This window comes from Taudactylus pleione, unplaced genomic scaffold (genome assembly GCF_031769625.1).
Source record: "Taudactylus pleione unplaced genomic scaffold, aTauple2 ptg000314l, whole genome shotgun sequence".
Taxonomy (NCBI): domain Eukaryota; kingdom Metazoa; phylum Chordata; class Amphibia; order Anura; family Myobatrachidae; genus Taudactylus; species Taudactylus pleione.
In genome coordinates, this window is record NW_028284715.1 from 2049802 (window position 1) to 2070600 (window position 20799).

The 20799-nt window shown below is 43.7% G+C and overlaps 1 protein-coding gene across 2 annotated transcripts in view; it reads right to left on the reverse strand.

Annotated features, from left to right (window-relative positions):
- The window catches only part of MINDY4 (MINDY lysine 48 deubiquitinase 4), a 171139-nt gene that overhangs the window by 73682 nt on the left and 76658 nt on the right, over positions 1 to 20799 (reverse strand). For both annotated transcript variants that reach the window (XM_088442581.1, XM_088442580.1), the window contains 3 exons: positions 19692 to 19801; positions 8605 to 8721; positions 4574 to 4653 (listed from right to left, as the gene is read on the reverse strand). In XM_088442581.1, the coding sequence (XP_088298707.1) occupies positions 4574 to 4653; positions 8605 to 8721; positions 19692 to 19801 (307 nt within the window). The remainder of the gene's footprint in view (positions 1 to 4573; positions 4654 to 8604; positions 8722 to 19691; positions 19802 to 20799) is intronic.

Sequence of the window (20799 nt, forward strand, 5' to 3'; positions counted from 1 at the left end):
TGTTGGACAACCTTCCATTTTTTTTTTGGTCGGAATCGAAAACAGGTAAACCCCATAGATTGCAGATCTTTCTACACCATCATCTGCAAAACGGGGAATTCCCCCGATTGATTGCTGATGTATGATCTCCATAAGAATATACCAACAATGGCTGAAACATCTTGGTATATTTAGCAGTGCTTGGTTACATTAGTGTGCAATTTATTTTATTCATGACATAAACCATGATAATGAAGTTTTTTTGGTTTCCTTTTTGCAATAACAGTTATTTCCAACGGAATGCGGTCAATATCCCGACAAAGAGGATGAAGGCGCTTAGCATACCGGCGCCGGAATACCCACCCCTGTTAGAATCCCGGCACCGGCATCCCGAAGGTTAGTAGCGGAGTTAGGGGGAGGGATAGGCACTAGGGGGAGGGTTAGGTTTATGTTGTGTGGATGGGGAAGAATAGTTTAGGCACTGGGGGAAGGATAGGTTTAGGCACTGGGGGAAGGATAGGTTTAGGCACTGGGTGGGGAGGTTAGGTTTAGGCACTAGGGGGGAAGGATAGGTTTAGGCAGTAGGGGAGGAGGTTAGGTTTAGGCACTAGGGGAGGTGGTTAGGTTTAGGCACTAGGGGAGGAGGTTAGGTTTAGGCACTGGGTGGGGAGGTTAGGTTTAGGCACTAGGGGAGGAGGTTAGGTTTAGGCACCAGGGGGGAAGGATAGGTTTAGGCACTGGGTGGGGAGGTTAGGTTTACGCACTAGGGGAGGAGGTTAGGTTTAGGCACTAGGGGGGGAGGGTTAGGTTTAGGCACTGGTGGGGGAGGGTTAGGTTTAGGCACTAGGGGAGGAGGTTAGGTTTAGGCACTAGGTGGGGAGGTTAGGTTTAAGCACTTGGGGAGGCGGTTAGGTTTAGGCACTAGGGGAGGAGGTTAGGTTTAGACTCTGGGGAGGGAAGGCTAGGGTCAGGAGAAAGGTTAGGATACCTAACGTCATGTGTTGGTATCCTAACCCTGTCGGGTTGCCGGCATCAGGATTTTGACTGCCTGCATCCCGTACCCAACCCATTTCCAACAGGACGCAAGCAAATCGGGTTTGAATCTTTACAACTATTGGTAATTACTGCAATAAACAAGGACCTTCTAGTATTACATGACATAATTCATTGTGCATTTATGAATCTAGTTTCCTGTACATGTATTACAGGTTGCTACTGTACCTTATCATTGTAAATTACAAATAAAAGGAAATGACTGTACTATAAAGAATTGTGTGAAAACCCCTTATAAATGTGTTGGTTATATCTAGGAATTAGATTAATGAATTAACCCTACACTCTATTCTTATTCTTCTACCACCATAGTACTGCATTTCCATCTTTCTGGCTCGTACTACTCTTTGTCCTTAGTTTTTTCTATTTATTTTAAAGGGGTTCTAACCCGAAATCAACATTTTTTTCCATATTTTACTGTCTTCTAACAGATAAAATTGGATATCTGTATAATAATCTGCTAACTTCTGTCCCATCTCCAAAATGCACTCCCACTGTTAGGCAGATGGGGACAGACCCTAGCCTAGCCAGGGAGGAGGAGGACCTACAGGGGCACCAGGCTTAGGGTAATGCATACACACGGTCAGATCCGTCAAATGAACGATTTTTACCAACGATTTTAACGATTTCCGATAGTATTAAAATGAATGAAATCGTCCAAATCTGACTGCAAACACATCAGAGGTCAGATATCGTTATCTGACATCAGATATGAACGAATGAACTATTTTTAAAATCGTTATCGTTCAGATCTGACACAAAATCTGACCGTGTGTATGCACCATAAGTATGGGGCAGGGCAGAACAGGGGTGGGGGAGGAGCAAAGCAGAGAGGGGCAGGTCAGTGCAGCAGACAGAGAGGGGGCGGGGCAGGACAAAGCAGCAGGTAGAGATGGGGGTGGGACAGAGAGGGGGTGGGGCAGAACAGGTCAGCAAGCAGAGAGGGTGGTGGGATGGGACAGAGAGCGTGGGGCAGAACAGAGCAGCAGGCGGAGAGGGGGGGTGGGACAAAGAGGAAGCAGGGTAGGGCAGAACATCAGGCAGAGAGGGGGTGGGGAAGTCAGAGCATCAAGCAGAAGGGGGGCAGGATGGGACAGAGAGGGGGTGGGGCAGGACAAAGCAGCAGGCAGAGAGGGGGAATGGGGTGGGGTGGGACAGAGAGGGGGCATAGTGGAACAGTGCATATGCTGGATCCCTTTACAAGTATTAATGTAAAGAGCTGCAGCACTGATAGCTACTGGTGCAGGCCCCAGCCCTGGATAGGACGCCATATTCATAATATTTGAGGGATTTACATTTTTTCCTCAAATTTGGGGCAATTCCTTGGTTCTGGCTCCTCTGAAACCCCTGGGACCTTACAATGGGCTGCACTGCGGCAGATCATAACAGTGGCTCGAAAATAAATAAACCAGGACTCATTTTGCTTGTCCAGAAATGTATTCTTATGATGATTATGACTAACATGTTAATTAGAACTCAAGTGTTGTACACTACCCTGATGAGGCCCCTAGTGTACAGTACTGTATGTGAGTCCAATCAGTATGTACAGATGTGTCCACATACTGTACATCTTACCTCCATGCGCTACGAGTCGCGCTAAACATAACACGCGAGCGCCGTGTGATTCAGTAGCACTGAGCGTCTGTTCGTGCGACTTTCAAATGCAAAGCAATGCGAATAGGATGCACAAACTGATTCTGCTGATTAAAATGATATGGCGGCATACCTATATCCTGCGTGCGACAGCGGCTATGACACTGTAATGTAGCGTTTCCCGTGCGGATACAGCCGTAGGTGTAATAAGATGCATTTGAAGGTGAAAAGATGCATGAACAGACGCTCTGCGCTACCAAGTCACGCCATGGCAAGGAAGTACGATGTGTGTGTACACATCAGTAAGCAATTTGGACAAGCAGTTTTAGTAGACATGACTTAATCTCGGAACACTTAGATGAAAGGCAGTGGAGGCAGCCGTGTTATGGGCCAAACCAATCATGATGTTAATACAGCCTAGTAATTAACACTAATGATATAACTGAGACATTAATGTACCTAACATTGAGACATACAGAATGGGGACAATTTAAGCCCTACCTCCATTCCACCCAGACCCTGCTGAAAACACCCACTTTGGAGTGAACCCCCAGCCATTTTCACATAAGTACTGCTCCTCTCAAGGTCCAAATGGGGACTGACCAAACAACAGGGGACAGTTTGTATGCATTATCAGAAACATTGACTCAGCAAACAAAATGGCTGCCTCCTCTGTGCAGGATATCTGTGCACTTTAAGGACCCTGGGGTTCCCATTTTGCCAAAGTGCTGAATTGCCAGCCAAGCAGATTATGTTCCACTGCAAATGTCCCTGCGTGCTGGGTAGATCCTGAATCCTCTCGCATGCAACACAGATATACTGCTCAGCAGTATTCTTAGACGTGACTCACCACAGGTTGCACATGTGATAAATGTTGTACCCATTGGCTGCAATGGTCTGGTTATCAGACCTGACTGACCACTGCCCTTAACCTGTATCCTAATATCATATGATCAGTCAGAGCCAATCAAGAGCCTTTCAGACTTCCTACAATTTGACGTCACAGAGAGATTCTTAGTAACTCAATGACTATGTTCCTACCAGGACACAAATAAATATGTATAGAGCAGCAGTGCCTCAGGACTTTTGCAACTGGCACCCAAGTTGCCAGCGTCCTATGACGCAAAAGAGGAATTTCCCATTATAATGTATTCAACCTCTAGCAATCAGTGGACTAAAAAAAAAATAATACTCCGTCCTCCTTTGGAACCTTAACCACAACCGCGCATCTTTGTTTAACCAGCTACATACCTATGTATCAATTACATGTTTCCTAATTAGGTATCGAGCATACATTACTTTTGTATAGCAACTGGTACATTTTGTTCTCCATTCATTGCTAAAGTTAACGTCAATGCTTTTATAACATATTTTAGTCCTTGAGTATCTTCCAGTACGCCCCAGCCTCAGGTCGGCCCTTCCTTCCTAAACCCAGTGCTGCATCGCCGGCTGGTAGAGGGGTATAACAGAGGGGTACAGGAAATGTCCCTCTCTGTCTCCAGAGAGGGACATTTCCTGTGCCGGGCACTGATCACAGACACCAGCCTGCTTCAGCTGTCAGAGACATCTCACCAAGGAGAGTAAGAACTAGTTTAGTGCTTATGATCACTATTTGGCGGCTACTACAGGGAAGAAATCACAGAGGGATGGTAGAATACCTGTCATGTAAGATTTTGGGGTCTGCCTAACCACAAGAAATGTTGGGGGTCTATCTAGCCACCAATGGATACTCCCTGTAGTGTATATGGGTCACAGGAATAGGCCTTTGGGCACAGTCAGTACGTGGGCACTGTGCATCCACCCGCTGTGTACGATGATACCTGGAGGTCATATAAATATTAGAGAGGGACTACACAAGGGCGGGCTCTCATTACAAAATCTTAAACTGACATCATGCTGTGAAGTCCGAATTTTCTGTTTTTTTGCTTTATAAAATGGTTTTTCTCACCTGATATCAGAGTCTTTCCCAAACAGAAGATGTTTCAGCACACAAGCTTGCACCGCAGCCAGGACCCCACAGGGACCTCCCTAAAATAGACAGGTACAGTATGTGTGATGCAAAATTCACTTGGGGTCTCACAGGAAACCTACATGGGTCGAAATTAGGGATATGCAGACTCGGATTACTATGGATTTTCCCGCCAAATTCGATTATTTTTTTCCCGCCAAAAATCGGGTCTCAGAAAGAGGCAAAATGTCATCTTTCATGGACAAACATCATCTTTCATGGGCTTTTGTCCATGCCGAGCCTGCACATCCCTAGTCCAAATAGATGAATATATATTATATCTATATTTTAATATGCCATAGGGTCTTTCTTTTATGCCCATGTTCAGGACAGTGGAAAACGATGTGACTATAGAATGTACTTGGCGTGTTAGACAAACAAACAAACTCATAGGCATCATTGAATGTTTTTGATGGGTTCCAGTCAGGATGTCGACAATCCGGATGTCAGGATGACAGTTAACATGTTGACTTTCACAATGCCAACACTGACACAATGTGAGTGTTGAGGGTCACAATGTTGACACCTGCAATTAGGGTTAGGCTGCAGCTATAGGGTTAGTTTTAGGCTAAAATATCAGTGTCGACATTGTGACTGCCGACATATCATATCACACCCGGTTTTTATGATAATATAATTCCACAATAGGGGGGTCTTTAAGGCACATATCTCATATATTATATATGCATAGCATACACATAATACATAGATACATACGTGTTTGTCTCATATGTAAGCCCTGGTCACGTCGCATTCTTCACTGAAGCTCTTACACAAACCTCTGCACGGTACAATACATTTCTCACAGTTTGTTGCACAATTACTGTTTATTTGACGAATTTACCTGATTGGACCACTATAAAAACGTGAATGAGGCATGTGTAACACTTAAGCTGGGTAGACATATTGCAATCCATTGCACGATATACTGTTCCAACACGGATCAGAATGATATATCGTGCTGATCGCATAGTGTGTACCCCCGATCGCACTTTGTTCAGATGAGACCATGTAATGAACGGCGCCATGCAGCATGGAATGACACATCGCGCTGCCCTCCACCGCATTGTGCAGTGTGTACGTACGGCGTGCAATGTATCGTTCCATTGCGTCGTCCCATCGCTGGGTACACACATCGGCCAAAAAACCTGATTAGCTCATTACCAGAGCCGTAACTAGGGCTGAGTGCCGGCCTGCCCCTTTTCAGTGTGACATCATGACGACGCATATAAGGGGGCGGGGCCGTCGGCACTTGAAGCTGCAGCAGTGCTCGGAGCGTCTTCAAGATGATCTGAGCAGCTGTAATTAAGTGCAATGGGCACTACAGACAGCACTGCCACAGCGGTGCTGGCTGCAGGGTGCCGTTCCAGGCACCCTCCAGCCAGAAGCAGAGGCTGTGGGGTGGCTGCGGTGCCTACTGAATTCATATATTGTTCTTGTGACTATTATTAGATCACCCCAACAAAAGACTGCCTCTATAGTGTAGAGCAGCGGTTTTCAACCGGTGTGCCGCGGCACACTAGTGTGCCGTGGCCGGTTGTGAAGTGTGCCGCGGGGCTGTCAGAGCCACCGGGCACATTTTACTGTACTTCAGCATCCCGGGCCGCTGAGCTCCTCTGGGAGACTCAGGTGCGACCGGGTAGTGACCTGCAAAGATGCGGCGGCGTGACATCACAGGTCACGCACGCCGCGTTGTCCACTGCCCTCCAGCCCGCTCTGCCAGCCAACGCCCTGCGCCAATCAGCCAGCCCGCGCTCTGTCCAGGCAGGCTCTGCATAGGTTTCTTTTTCTGTGGGGAGCAATTCTGTGGGGCGCAATGTGGTATGGTTGTTTTTTTTGTGGGGAGCAATGTGGGTTTTTTTTCTGTTAGGCCAGCCAATGGGATTGTTTTATTCTTGTGGGGGCCAATGTAGTGTGTTTTTTATTCTTGTGAGGGCCAATGTAGTGTGTTTTGTTCTTGTGGGAACTAATGTAGTGTGTTTTTTCATAGTCCGCGCACACCGCATCGTCGGATAGTGTGCCTTGGCAATTTTAATTTTAAAATCTTGTGTAGTGTGCCGAGAGTTAAAAAAGGTTGAAAATCACTGGTGTAGAGGATGGATACGGCACAAAACTCGTGTAGGTGAGAGAAAATAATGACAGGAAACAGTACGGTAATAAGATAAACAACTTTTTTTTTCCTTTCAAAGATGGAAGTGTCACGTAAAACAGATTATTAGCACATTGTAAGTGTGACTACACATTAATTGCAAACAATGTTTCTGTCGGCTAAAACATGGCAAGTAATAATGGAAGTTAATAAAAGAAACAATTTCTGTGAAGCTAAGTGACAGGTGCTCAGTGACAGAGGGATAATGAGTCTGTCAGAGACCAGACCTTTCCCTTCCCGCCATGGCAATCAGCTCATTTACGCACATGGACATGATGCCTATACACTGATGGGGGTTTAGGTATTACGTCAACCCTTTTTTTTCCTGAACACTTTAAACGACCAGAGACAGGGGCGTTACAAATAGGTGCTACAATAGGTGCTGCAAGGGGTGCAGAGAGAGGCTACGGGAACAGGAGGGGAGGGGGAACCGTCAAAAGGAAGAGTGGCTTCTGTATAGCACTGGCCAGAAGAGGCTGAGAGAAGAGTCCGGATGGTGAGAACAGCGCCTGGCGATTATTATTCTGATGGGTTTAAATGCAGAGAAATCAGAAGGGAGTTTTGAAGTACTGTACACTTGGTATAGTATGTGTGTGTATCTGGTACATAGGAGAAGGTTTGAGTGTCATGTGGGGGCATTTTGTGGCAAGAGCAGGACTGAGGGGCATTTGTGGCGAGAGCAGGTCTGAGGGGCATTTCATGGCAAGAGCAAGTCTGAGGGGTATGTGGTGGCATTTTGTGGCAAGAGCAGGTGTGAGGGGCATTTTGTGGCAAGAGCATGTCGGAGGGGTATGTGGTGGCATTTTGTGGCAAGAACAGGTCTTAGGGGCATTTGTGGCAAGAGCAGGTCTGAGGAGTATGTGGGGGCATTTTTGTCAGGAGTAGGTCTGAGGGGCATTTATGGCAAGAAGAGGTCTGAGGGGCATGTGGGGACATTTTGTGAAAAGAACAGGTCTGAGAGGCATTTATGGCAAGAGCAGGTCTGAGCAGTATGTGGGGACATTTTTGTCACAAACAGGTCTGAGGGGTATCTGTCGTAAGAACAGGTATGAGGGGCATTTGTGGCAAGAAGAGATCTAAGGGGCATGTCGGGACATTTTGTGACAAGAACAGGTCTGAGGGGCATTTATGGCAAGAGCAGGTCTGAGGAGTATGTGGGGACATTTCTGTCACAAGCAGGTCTGAGGGGCATTTGTGGTAAGAAGAGTTATGAGGGGCATTTGTGGCAAGAAGAGGTCTGAGGGGCATGTGGGGACATTGTGTGGCACAAGCAGGTCTGAGGGGTATGTGGGGGCATTTTGTGGCATAGTGGTTAGTAATACTGCCTCAAAGCATTGGGGTCATGATTTAAAATCCTGACCAAAAATCATATCTGTGCAGAGTTTGTATGTTCTCTCTGTGGTTTTGTGGGTCTCCACTAGGTGCTCTGGTTTATCCACACCCCAAAAACATACTGGTAGCATACTTGGATTCTGACAAGATAACAATATATTATATAGATAACTATTAATAAATAAATATTATTTGTAGATTAATATGGGAGATACAAAAGATTTTTCTGGAGATACACGTTCCATTTGCGTTACACTTTCAGAAATCATCTTGTTCTATAATTTGCATTTACCATGGGTAAACAATTAGGTAAAATATACCATGAGTCCCGAATGCTAGGAAAACACTACAGCATTTTTAAACAGAGAAAATCAAAATGACAGTGTGTACGAGTCCTAACTGCACAGCAATGGGGTTACTGAGACTATATTTTGTAATAATTGTACATATAGAGGTTTTAGCATATACACTGTGATGATGGTATAGTCACCTTTTTTTGCACAAAGCCATATTTCAGAGAGCTGGTATTACTGAAGGTGAAGCTCTGAATCTTCCATTCCTCGCTGAAACACGAGAGCGGCGAACCAAAGAGCAGCTCCTTCAGTTCCTGCAGCAGAGAATGTCCATGTCAGGAGATGGTATTATACTGTACTTTGATGTACTTTTATACCAGTGTAAATGCTAATAGTTACCACCTGCTAATGTGCTCCTGGTGTGCTTATAGACTGGCCAGCGTCTGGCCCATCAGGTGCAATAAGCATATTATTACTAGAACAGATTTTTCTTACCCAGGATGCAACCACTCACCTCTCACCTCAATTTCTATAACCTCTGTTTATCTGACAATCCCCTCACACAGCTATACTCACTTTTGGGCTTTATTATTTATTTACTGAAGTAGAGTAATCATAAACCAAAATATAAACATATAATCACATCTGGTAAACTTGTCATGAAGTGGACTGTAGTGTTCCAATGCTTACAGTACAGTGCTCCAAAGCTTACAGTACAGTGCTCCAATGCTTACAGTACAGTGCGCCAAAGCTCACAGTACAGTGCGCCAAAGCTCACAGTATAGTGCTCCAATGCTCACAGTATAGTGCTCTAAAGCTTACAGTATAGTGTTCCAATGCTCACAGTATAGTGCTCCAATGCTCACAAAACAGTGCTCCAATGCTCACAGTATAGTGCTCCAATGCTCACAGTATAGTGCTCTAAAGCTTACAGTATAGTGTTCCAATGCTTACAGTACAGTGCTCCAAAGCTTACAGTACAGTGCTCCAATGCTCACAGTATAGTGCTCCAATGCTCACAGTATAGTGCTCTAAAGCTTACAGTATAGTGTTCCAATGCTCACAGTATAGTGCTCCAATGCTCACAATACAGTGCTCCAATGCTCACAGTATAGTGCTCCAATGCTCACAGAATAGTGCTCTAAAGCTTACAGTATAGTGTTCCAATGCTTACAGTACAGTGCTCCAAAGCTTACAGTATAGTGTTCCAATGCTCACAGTATAGTGCTCCAATGCTCACAGTATAGTGCTCCAATGCTCACAGTACAGTGCTCCAATGCTCACAGTATACTGCTCCAATGCACACAGTATAGTGCTCCAATGCTCACAGTAGAGTGCTCCAATGCTCACAGTATAGTGCTCCAATGCTCACAGTATAGTGCTCCAATGCACACAGTATAGTGCTCCAATGCTCACAGTATAGTGCTCCAATGCACACAGTATAGTGCTCCAATGCAGAGTATAGTGCTCCAATGCTTACAGTATAGTGCTCCAATGCTTACAGTATAGTGCTCCAATGCTCACAGTATAGTGCTCCAATGCTTACAGTATAGTGCTCCAATGTACACAGTATAGTGCTCCAATGCTCACAGTATAGTGCTCCAATGTACACAGTATAGTGCTCTAATGCACACAGTATAGTGCTCCAATGTACACAGTATAGTGCTCCAATGCTCACAGTATAGTGCTCCAATGTACACAGTATAGAGCTCCAATGCTCACAGTATAGTGCTCCAATGCTTACAGTATAGTGCTCCAATGCTCACAGTATAGTGCTCCAATGCACAGAGTATAGTGCTCCAATGCACAGAGTATAGTGCTCCAATGCTTACAGTATAGTGCTCCAATGTACACAGTATAGTGCTCCAATGCTCACAGTATAGTGCTCCAATGTACACAGTATAGAGCTCCAATGCTCACAGTATAGTGCTCCAATGCTTACAGTATAGTGCTCCAATGCTCACAGTATAGTGCTCTAATGAACACAGTATAGTGCTCCAATGCACAGAGTATAGTGCTCCAATGCTTACAGTATAGTGCTCCAATGTATACAGTATAGTGCTCCAATGCTCACAGTACAGTGCTCCAATGCTCACAGTATAGTGCTCCAATGCTCACAGTATAGTGCTCTAAAGCTTACAGTATAGTGTTCCAATGCTTACAGTACAGTGCTCCAAAGCTTACAGTATAGTGCTCCAATGCTCACAGTATAGTGCTCCAATGCTCACAGTACAGTGCTCCAATGCTCACAGTATACTGCTCCAATGCTCACAGTATACTGCTCCAATGCACACAGTATAGTGCTCCAATGCTCACAGTAGAGTGCTCCAATGCTCACAGTAGAGTGCTCCAATGCTCACAGTATAGTGCTCCAATGCTCACAGTATAGTGCTCCAATGCACACAGTATAGTGCTCCAATGCTCACAGTATAGTGCTCCAATGCACACAGTATAGTGCTCCAATGCTTACAGTATAGTGCTCCAATGCTTACAGTATAGTGCTCCAATGCTTACAGTATAGTGCTCCAATGCTCACAGTATAGTGCTCCAATGTACACAGTATAGTGCTCCAATGTACACAGTATAGTGCTCCAATGCTCACAGTATAGTGCTCCAATGTACACAGTATAGTGCTCCAATGCTCACAGTATAGTGCTCTAATGCACACAGTATAGTGCTCCAATGTACACAGTATAGTGCTCCAATGCTCACAGTATAGTGCTCCAATGTACACAGTATAGAGCTCCAATGCTCACAGTATAGTGCTCCAATGCTTACAGTATAGTGCTCCAATGCTCACAGTATAGTGCTCCAATGCACACAGTATAGTGCTCCAATGCACAGAGTATAGTGCTCCAATGCTTACAGTATAGTGCTCCAATGCTTACAGTATAGTGCTCCAATGCTCACAGTATAGTGCTCTAATGAACACAGTATAGTGCTCCAATGCACAGAGTATAGTGCTCCAATGCTTACAGTATAGTGCTCCAATGTATACAGTATAGTGCTCCAATGCTCACAGTATAGTGCTCCAATGCACACAGTATAGTGCTCCAATGCTTACAGTATAGTGCTCCAATATACACAGTATAGTGCTCCAATGCTTACAGTACAGTGCTCCAAAGCTCACAGTGTAGTGCTCCAATGCTCACAGTATAGTGCTCCAATGCTCACAGTATAGTGCTCCAATGCTCACAGTATAGTGCTCCAATGCACACAGTATAGTGCTCCAATGCTTACAGTATAGTGCTCCAATGTACACAGTATAGTGCTCCAATGCTCACAGTATAGTGCTCCAATGCTTACAGTATAGTGCTCCAATGTACACAGTATAGTGCTCCAATGCTCACAGTATAGTGCTCCAATGTACACAGTATAGTGCTCCAATGCTCACAGTATAGTGCTCTAATGCACACAGTATAGTGCTCCAATGTACACAGTATAGTGCTCCAATGCTCACAGTATAGTGCTCCAATGTACACAGTATAGAGCTCCAATGCTTACAGTATAGTGCTCCAATGCTCACAGTATAGTGCTCCAATGCACACAATATAGTGCTCCAATGCACAGAGTATAGTGCTCCAATGCTTACAGTATAGTGCTCCAATGTACAGAGTATAGTGCTCCAATGTACAGAGTATAGTGCTCCAATGCTCACAGTATAGTGCTCCAATGCTTACAGTATAGTGCTCCAATGTACACAGTATAGTGCTCCAATGCTCACAGTATAGTGCTCCAATGCTCACAGTATAGTGCTCCAATGCTCACAGTATAGTGCTCTAATGCACACAGTATAGTGCTCCAATGTACACAGTATAGTGCTCCAATGTACACAGTATAGTGCTCCAATGCTCACAGTATAGTGCTCCAATGTACACAGTATAGTGCTCCAATGCTCACAGTATAGTGTTCTAATGCACACAGTATAGTGCTCCAATGCACACAGTATAGTGCTCCAATGCTTACAGTATAGTGCTCCAATGTACGCAGTATAGTGCTCCAATGCTCACAGTGTAGTGCTCTAATGAACACAGTATAGTGCTCCAATGCACAGAGTATAGTGCTCCAATGTATACAGTATAGTGCTCCAATGTATACAGTATAGTGCTCCAATGCTCACAGTACAGTGCTCTAATGCACACAGTATAGTGCTCCAATGCTTACAGTATAGTGCTCCAATATACACAGTATAGTGCTCCAATGCTTACAGTACAGTGCTCCAAAGCTCACAGTAAAGTGCTCCAATGCTCACAGTATAGTGCTCCAATGCTCACAGTATAGTGCTCCAATGTATACAGTATAGTGCTCCAATGTATACAGTATAGTGCTCCAATGCTCACAGTATAGTGCTCTAATGCACACAGTATAGTGCTCCAATGCTTACAGCATAGTGCTCCAATATACACAGTATAGTGCTCCAATGCTTACAGTACAGTGCTCCAAAGCTCACAGTATAGTGCTCCAATGCTCACAGTATAGTGCTCCAATGCTCACAGTATAGTGCTGCAATGTACACAGTATAGTGCTCCAATGCACACAGTATAGTGCTCCAATGCACACAGTATAGTGTTCCAATGCTCACAGTACAGTGCTCTAATGCACACAGTATAGTGCTCCAATGCTTACAGTATAGTGCTCCAATATACACAGTATAGTGCTCCAATGCTTACAGTACAGTGCTCCAAAGCTCACAGTAAAGTGCTCCAATGCTCACAGTATAGTGCTCCAATGCTCACAGTATAGTGCTCCAATGTATACAGTATAGTGCTCCAATGCTCACAGTATAGTGCTCTAATGCACACAGTATAGTGCTCCAATGCTTACAGTATAGTGCTCCAATATACACAGTATAGTGCTCCAATGCTTACAGTACAGTGCTCCAAAGCTCACAGTATAGTGCTCCAATGCTCACAGTATAGTGCTCCAATGCTCACAGTATAGTGCTGCAATGTACACAGTATAGTGCTCCAATGCACACAGTATAGTGCTCCAATGCACACAGTATAGTGTTCCAATGCTCACAATATAGTGCTCCAATGCTCACAATATAGTGCTCCAATGCACAGAGTATAGTGCTCCAATGTACACACTATAGTGTTCCGATGCTTACAGTATAGTGCTCCAATGTACACAGTATAGTGCTCCAATGTACACACTATAGTGTTCCGATGCTTACAGTATAGTGCTCCAATGTTTACAGTATAGTGCTCCAATGCTTACACTATAGTGCTCCAATGCTTACACTATAGTGTTCCAATGCTTACACACTATAATGTTCCGATGCTTACAGGATAGTGCTCCAATGTTTACAGTATAGTGCTCCAATGCTTATAGTATAGTGCTCCAATGCTCACAGTATAGTGTTCCAATGCTTACAGTATAGTGCTCCAATGCTTACACTTTAGTGCTCCAATGCTTACACACTATAGTGTTCCAATGCTCACAGTATAGTGCTCCAATGCTTACAGTATAGTGCTCCAATGCACACAGTATAGTGCTCCAATGTACAGAGTATAGTGCTCCAATGCTGACACACTATAATGTTCCAATGCTTACAGTATAGTGCTCCAATGCTTATAGTGCTCCAAAGCTTACAACATAGTGCTCCAATGCTTACAGTATAGTGCTCCAATGCTTCCATTATAGTGCTCCAATGTTTACAGTATAGTGATCCAATGCACACAGTATAGTGCTCTAATGTTTACACTATAATGCTCCAATGCTTACACTATAGTGCTCTAATGTTTAATGTATAGAGATCCAATGCTCACAGTATAGTGTTCCAATGCTCACAGTATAGTGCTCCAATGTACACAGTATAGAGCTCCAATGCTCACAGTATAGTGCTCCAATGCTTACAGTATAGTGCTCCAATGCTCACAGTATAGTGCTCCAATGCACAGAGTATAGTGCTCCAATGCACAGAGTATAGTGCTCCAATGCTTACAGTATAGTGCTCCAATGTACACAGTATAGTGCTCCAATGCTCACAGTATAGTGCTCCAATGTACACAGTATAGAGCTCCAATGCTCACAGTATAGTGCTCCAATGCTTACAGTATAGTGCTCCAATGCTCACAGTATAGTGCTCTAATGAACACAGTATAGTGCTCCAATGCACAGAGTATAGTGCTCCAATGCTTACAGTATAGTGCTCCAATGTATACAGTATAGTGCTCCAATGCTCACAGTACAGTGCTCCAATGCTCACAGTATAGTGCTCCAATGCTCACAGTATAGTGCTCTAAAGCTTACAGTATAGTGTTCCAATGCTTACAGTACAGTGCTCCAAAGCTTACAGTATAGTGCTCCAATGCTCACAGTATAGTGCTCCAATGCTCACAGTACAGTGCTCCAATGCTCACAGTATACTGCTCCAATGCTCACAGTATACTGCTCCAATGCACACAGTATAGTGCTCCAATGCTCACAGTAGAGTGCTCCAATGCTCACAGTAGAGTGCTCCAATGCTCACAGTATAGTGCTCCAATGCTCACAGTATAGTGCTCCAATGCACACAGTATAGTGCTCCAATGCTCACAGTATAGTGCTCCAATGCACACAGTATAGTGCTCCAATGCTTACAGTATAGTGCTCCAATGCTTACAGTATAGTGCTCCAATGCTTACAGTATAGTGCTCCAATGCTCACAGTATAGTGCTCCAATGTACACAGTATAGTGCTCCAATGTACACAGTATAGTGCTCCAATGCTCACAGTATAGTGCTCCAATGTACACAGTATAGTGCTCCAATGCTCACAGTATAGTGCTCTAATGCACACAGTATAGTGCTCCAATGTACACAGTATAGTGCTCCAATGCTCACAGTATAGTGCTCCAATGTACACAGTATAGAGCTCCAATGCTCACAGTATAGTGCTCCAATGCTTACAGTATAGTGCTCCAATGCTCACAGTATAGTGCTCCAATGCACACAGTATAGTGCTCCAATGCACAGAGTATAGTGCTCCAATGCTTACAGTATAGTGCTCCAATGCTTACAGTATAGTGCTCCAATGCTCACAGTATAGTGCTCTAATGAACACAGTATAGTGCTCCAATGCACAGAGTATAGTGCTCCAATGCTTACAGTATAGTGCTCCAATGTATACAGTATAGTGCTCCAATGCTCACAGTATAGTGCTCCAATGCACACAGTATAGTGCTCCAATGCTTACAGTATAGTGCTCCAATATACACAGTATAGTGCTCCAATGCTTACAGTACAGTGCTCCAAAGCTCACAGTGTAGTGCTCCAATGCTCACAGTATAGTGCTCCAATGCTCACAGTATAGTGCTCCAATGCTCACAGTATAGTGCTCCAATGCACACAGTATAGTGCTCCAATGCTTACAGTATAGTGCTCCAATGTACACAGTATAGTGCTCCAATGCTCACAGTATAGTGCTCCAATGCTTACAGTATAGTGCTCCAATGTACACAGTATAGTGCTCCAATGCTCACAGTATAGTGCTCCAATGTACACAGTATAGTGCTCCAATGCTCACAGTATAGTGCTCTAATGCACACAGTATAGTGCTCCAATGTACACAGTATAGTGCTCCAATGCTCACAGTATAGTGCTCCAATGTACACAGTATAGAGCTCCAATGCTTACAGTATAGTGCTCCAATGCTCACAGTATAGTGCTCCAATGCACACAATATAGTGCTCCAATGCACAGAGTATAGTGCTCCAATGCTTACAGTATAGTGCTCCAATGTACAGAGTATAGTGCTCCAATGTACAGAGTATAGTGCTCCAATGCTCACAGTATAGTGCTCCAATGCTTACAGTATAGTGCTCCAATGTACACAGTATAGTGCTCCAATGCTCACAGTATAGTGCTCCAATGCTCACAGTATAGTGCTCTAATGCACACAGTATAGTGCTCCAATGTACACAGTATAGTGCTCCAATGTACACAGTATAGTGCTCCAATGCTCACAGTATAGTGCTCCAATGTACACAGTATAGTGCTCCAATGCTCACAGTATAGTGTTCTAATGCACACAGTATAGTGCTCCAATGCACACAGTATAGTGCTCCAATGCTTACAGTATAGTGCTCCAATGTACGCAGTATAGTGCTCCAATGCTCACAGTGTAGTGCTCTAATGAACACAGTATAGTGCTCCAATGTATACAGTATAGTGCTCCAATGTATACAGTATAGTGCTCCAATGCTCACAGTACAGTGCTCTAATGCACACAGTATAGTGCTCCAATGCTTACAGTATAGTGCTCCAATATACACAGTATAGTGCTCCAATGCTTACAGTACAGTGCTCCAAAGCTCACAGTAAAGTGCTCCAATGCTCACAGTATAGTGCTCCAATGCTCACAGTATAGTGCTCCAATGTATACAGTATAGTGCTCCAATGTATACAGTATAGTGCTCCAATGCTCACAGTATAGTGCTCTAATGCACACAGTATAGTGCTCCAATGCTTACAGCATAGTGCTCCAATATACACAGTATAGTGCTCCAATGCTTACAGTACAGTGCTCCAAAGCTCACAGTATAGTGCTCCAATGCTCACAGTATAGTGCTCCAATGCTCACAGTATAGTGCTGCAATGTACACAGTATAGTGCTCCAATGCACACAGTATAGTGCTCCAATGCACACAGTATAGTGTTCCAATGCTCACAGTACAGTGCTCTAATGCACACAGTATAGTGCTCCAATGCTTACAGTATAGTGCTCCAATATACACAGTATAGTGCTCCAATGCTTACAGTACAGTGCTCCAAAGCTCACAGTAAAGTGCTCCAATGCTCACAGTATAGTGCTCCAATGCTCACAGTATAGTGCTCCAATGTATACAGTATAGTGCTCCAATGCTCACAGTATAGTGCTCTAATGCACACAGTATAGTGCTCCAATGCACACAGTATAGTGCTCCAATATACACAGTATAGTGCTCCAATGCTTACAGTACAGTGCTCCAAAGCTCACAGTATAGTGCTCCAATACTCACAGTATAGTGCTCCAATGCTCACAGTATAGTGCTGCAATGTACACAGTATAGTGCTCCAATGCACACAGTATAGTGCTCCAATGCACACAGTATAGTGTTCCAATGCTCACAATATAGTGCTCCAATGCTCACAATATAGTGCTCCAATGCACAGAGTATAGTGCTCCAATGTACACACTATAGTGTTCCGATGCTTACAGTATAGTGCTCCAATGTACACAGTATAGTGCTCCAATGTACACACTATAGTGTTCCGATGCTTACAGTATAGTGCTCCAATGTTTACAGTATAGTGCTCCAATGCTTACACTATAGTGCTCCAATGCTTACACTATAGTGTTCCAATGCTTACACACTATAATGTTCCGATGCTTACAGGATAGTGCTCCAATGTTTACAGTATAGTGCTCCAATGCTTATAGTATAGTGCTCCAATGCTCACAGTATAGTGTTCCAATGCTTACAGTATAGTGCTCCAATGCTTACACTTTAGTGCTCCAATGCTTACACACTATAGTGTTCCAATGCTCACAGTATAGTGCTCCAATGCTTACAGTATAGTGCTCCAATGCACACAGTATAGTGCTCCAATGTACAGAGTATAGTGCTCCAATGCTGACACACTATAATGTTCCAATGCTTACAGTATAGTGCTCCAATGCTTATAGTGCTCCAAAGCTTACAACATAGTGCTCCAATGCTTACAGTATAGTGCTCCAATGCTTCCATTATAGTGCTCCAATGTTTACAGTATAGTGATCCAATGCACACAGTATAGTGCTCTAATGTTTACACTATAATGCTCCAATGCTTACACTATAGTGCTCTAATGTTTAATGTATAGAGATCCAATGCTCACAGTATAGTGTTCCAATGCTTACAGTATAGTGCTTCAATGCTTACACTTTAGTGCTCCAATGCTTACACACTATAGTGTTCCAATGCGCACAGTATAGTGCTCCAATGCGCACAGTATAGTGCTCCAATGCACACGGTAGAGTGCTCCAATGCACACGGTAGAGTGCTCCAATGCTTACACTATAGTGCTCCAATGCACACAGTATAGTACTCCAATATTTACACTATAGAGATCCAATGCTTACACTGTAGTGCTCCAATGCACACAGTATAGTACTCCAATGCTTACACTATAGTGCTCCAATGCTCACAGTATAGTGCTCAAATGCTTACACTATAGTGTTCCAATGTTGAGAGTATAGTGCTCCAATGCTTACACTATAGTTCTCCAAAATTTTCCTCATAGTGATCCAATGCTTACAGTATAGCGCTCCAATGCATACAGTACAGTGCTCCAATGCATACAGTATAGCGCTCCAATGCTTATAGTATAGTGACCGAATGCATACACTACAGTGCTCCAATGCTTACAGTATAGCGCTCCAATGCATACAGTATTGCGCTAAAATGCTTACAGTATAGTTCGCCAATGCTTACAGTATAGTGACCCAATGCATACACTATAATGCGCCAATGCTTACACTACAGTGCTCCAATGCTTACAGTATAGCGCTCCAATGCATACAGTATTGCGCTAAAATGCTTACAGTATAGTGACCCAATGCATACAGTATAGTGACCCAATGCATACATTATAGTTCACCAATGCTTACAGAATAGTGACCCAATGCTTACACTACAGTGCTCCAATGCTTATAGTTTAGTGCTCCAATGCTTATAGTGCACTGTGCTTAGGTTCACCAAGTTAGTAACAAACTGTCCATGGAAACTATTAAAAAATGTTAGCTACAGGTGAAAGGTGCACTTTAAAAGCATTTGCTAAGCAGACTTCAGCCATATTACAGAAGATGGGCTCTGTAATTATGGGCCTGATACAGAGTTGGATTCAGACGATGTTTGCACAGTTGAGCGATTATTTGCTACTGTGCATGAAAGAAAAGTCCTGGAGACCCCTAGGGCACATGCGTACTATTATGTGCATGCAGAGAACACTGCTGTGTACAGAATTGCTCCCATTTGAGCTGGTGGTGGAAAGCCAAGGGTGGTCCTTGGAAGTGTGAATCTGAAATAAATCACAGCCGCATATGCTTTAGCGTCCATCTCTGTAACAGGCCCTATGTGTATCACAACTGATTATTATACTCATTATAGTAACAGAACAATTTCAAGAACTGGTTATATGCAAAGGGGGTCGTCTGATCCAACCAACCACAGATTTGCTTTAATTTTTTCAACTGCATTAAAAAGAATCTAATTGACTGTTGTGCGCCATCGGTTTGTGCGTGCATGTCTCAACAGTCTGTCCATGTGTCTGCCACTTACCACTGCTTGCTGCAAATCAATAGGTTTCCCTTCAACCTGCACCTTACTCCTGGGGAGGAGAGCTGGGATTTGGCCAATATCATCTGTAAGTAAGTCATCTTCAACGTCATCTACAAACAAGATGTGTGTAAATAGTGAAAAGTAGATCAGTCCAGCCCTAAACACAGCGTGCCAATAATAATGTAGTCATTTCTATATCTTTCCAGAATTGTTTCTTTCAGCTGCTCTGAGATCCGAAAATCAAAAAAAATAAAAAAACTCTTTCTGCAAATAACTTACAGTAGAGTCATCTGAGGGTGAAAAACGACTTTCACTGTTTGAGTGTCAAAGTTCTGGGCAAAATTTCTCTAAAGCTTGACCAGCCCAATTTACACGGCTGTACACAGGCTTTATTTCCATACAGAGAAACTTTAAAATGTATACAGTACCTCAGTTCAACTGAATTTTACATCATTCTTAGGGGTCAATTCAATTAGACGCGAGGGGACGAGTTATAATTAAGTTGCATGTAAACTCCGCCAATGGCTCCGCGAGTTTCGATCTTAATCCGGACTTCTGGATTTTTGTAAGCAGCCCCGTAAGGCTGCGAGAAAAATCCACCAGCCCGGCGGTACTGTAAGTGAGGCATATAGCCACACTTGCGGATGCAAGTAAGTTGCTCGTAATTGAATTGAAACCTTAAGGTATGAGGTTTTAAATAAAGATTTGTATTTGAAAAAAAAAAAAAATACACAAACATGTCCTCATTATTTACATTAGATGTGTTCAACCAATTAAATCTACAGGGGCATATTATGAGAGGAGGGGGTCCCATGTGTAGTCACTGAAAAGGTCACCCTCGCGCCAGAGCATGAGCAGTGTAGCCTCTGGCATTGTGCAAGAGGGCACTGCGCATATCTCAGGATAAATGGCACCAATGCCCTCTTACCAGTGATTTCTCTATTGCAAATGCGGACATCTACAAAAAAAAAAGGTGCCAAGGCCATTTTACCAGTATATTGTATAGGTGCATCCATTATGTGCAAATTATTCACAAGTGTGACGATTTACAATCCAAAACCTATAGACTGGGCCCCAGTGGCATAACTATAGGGGATGCAGCCGCAAC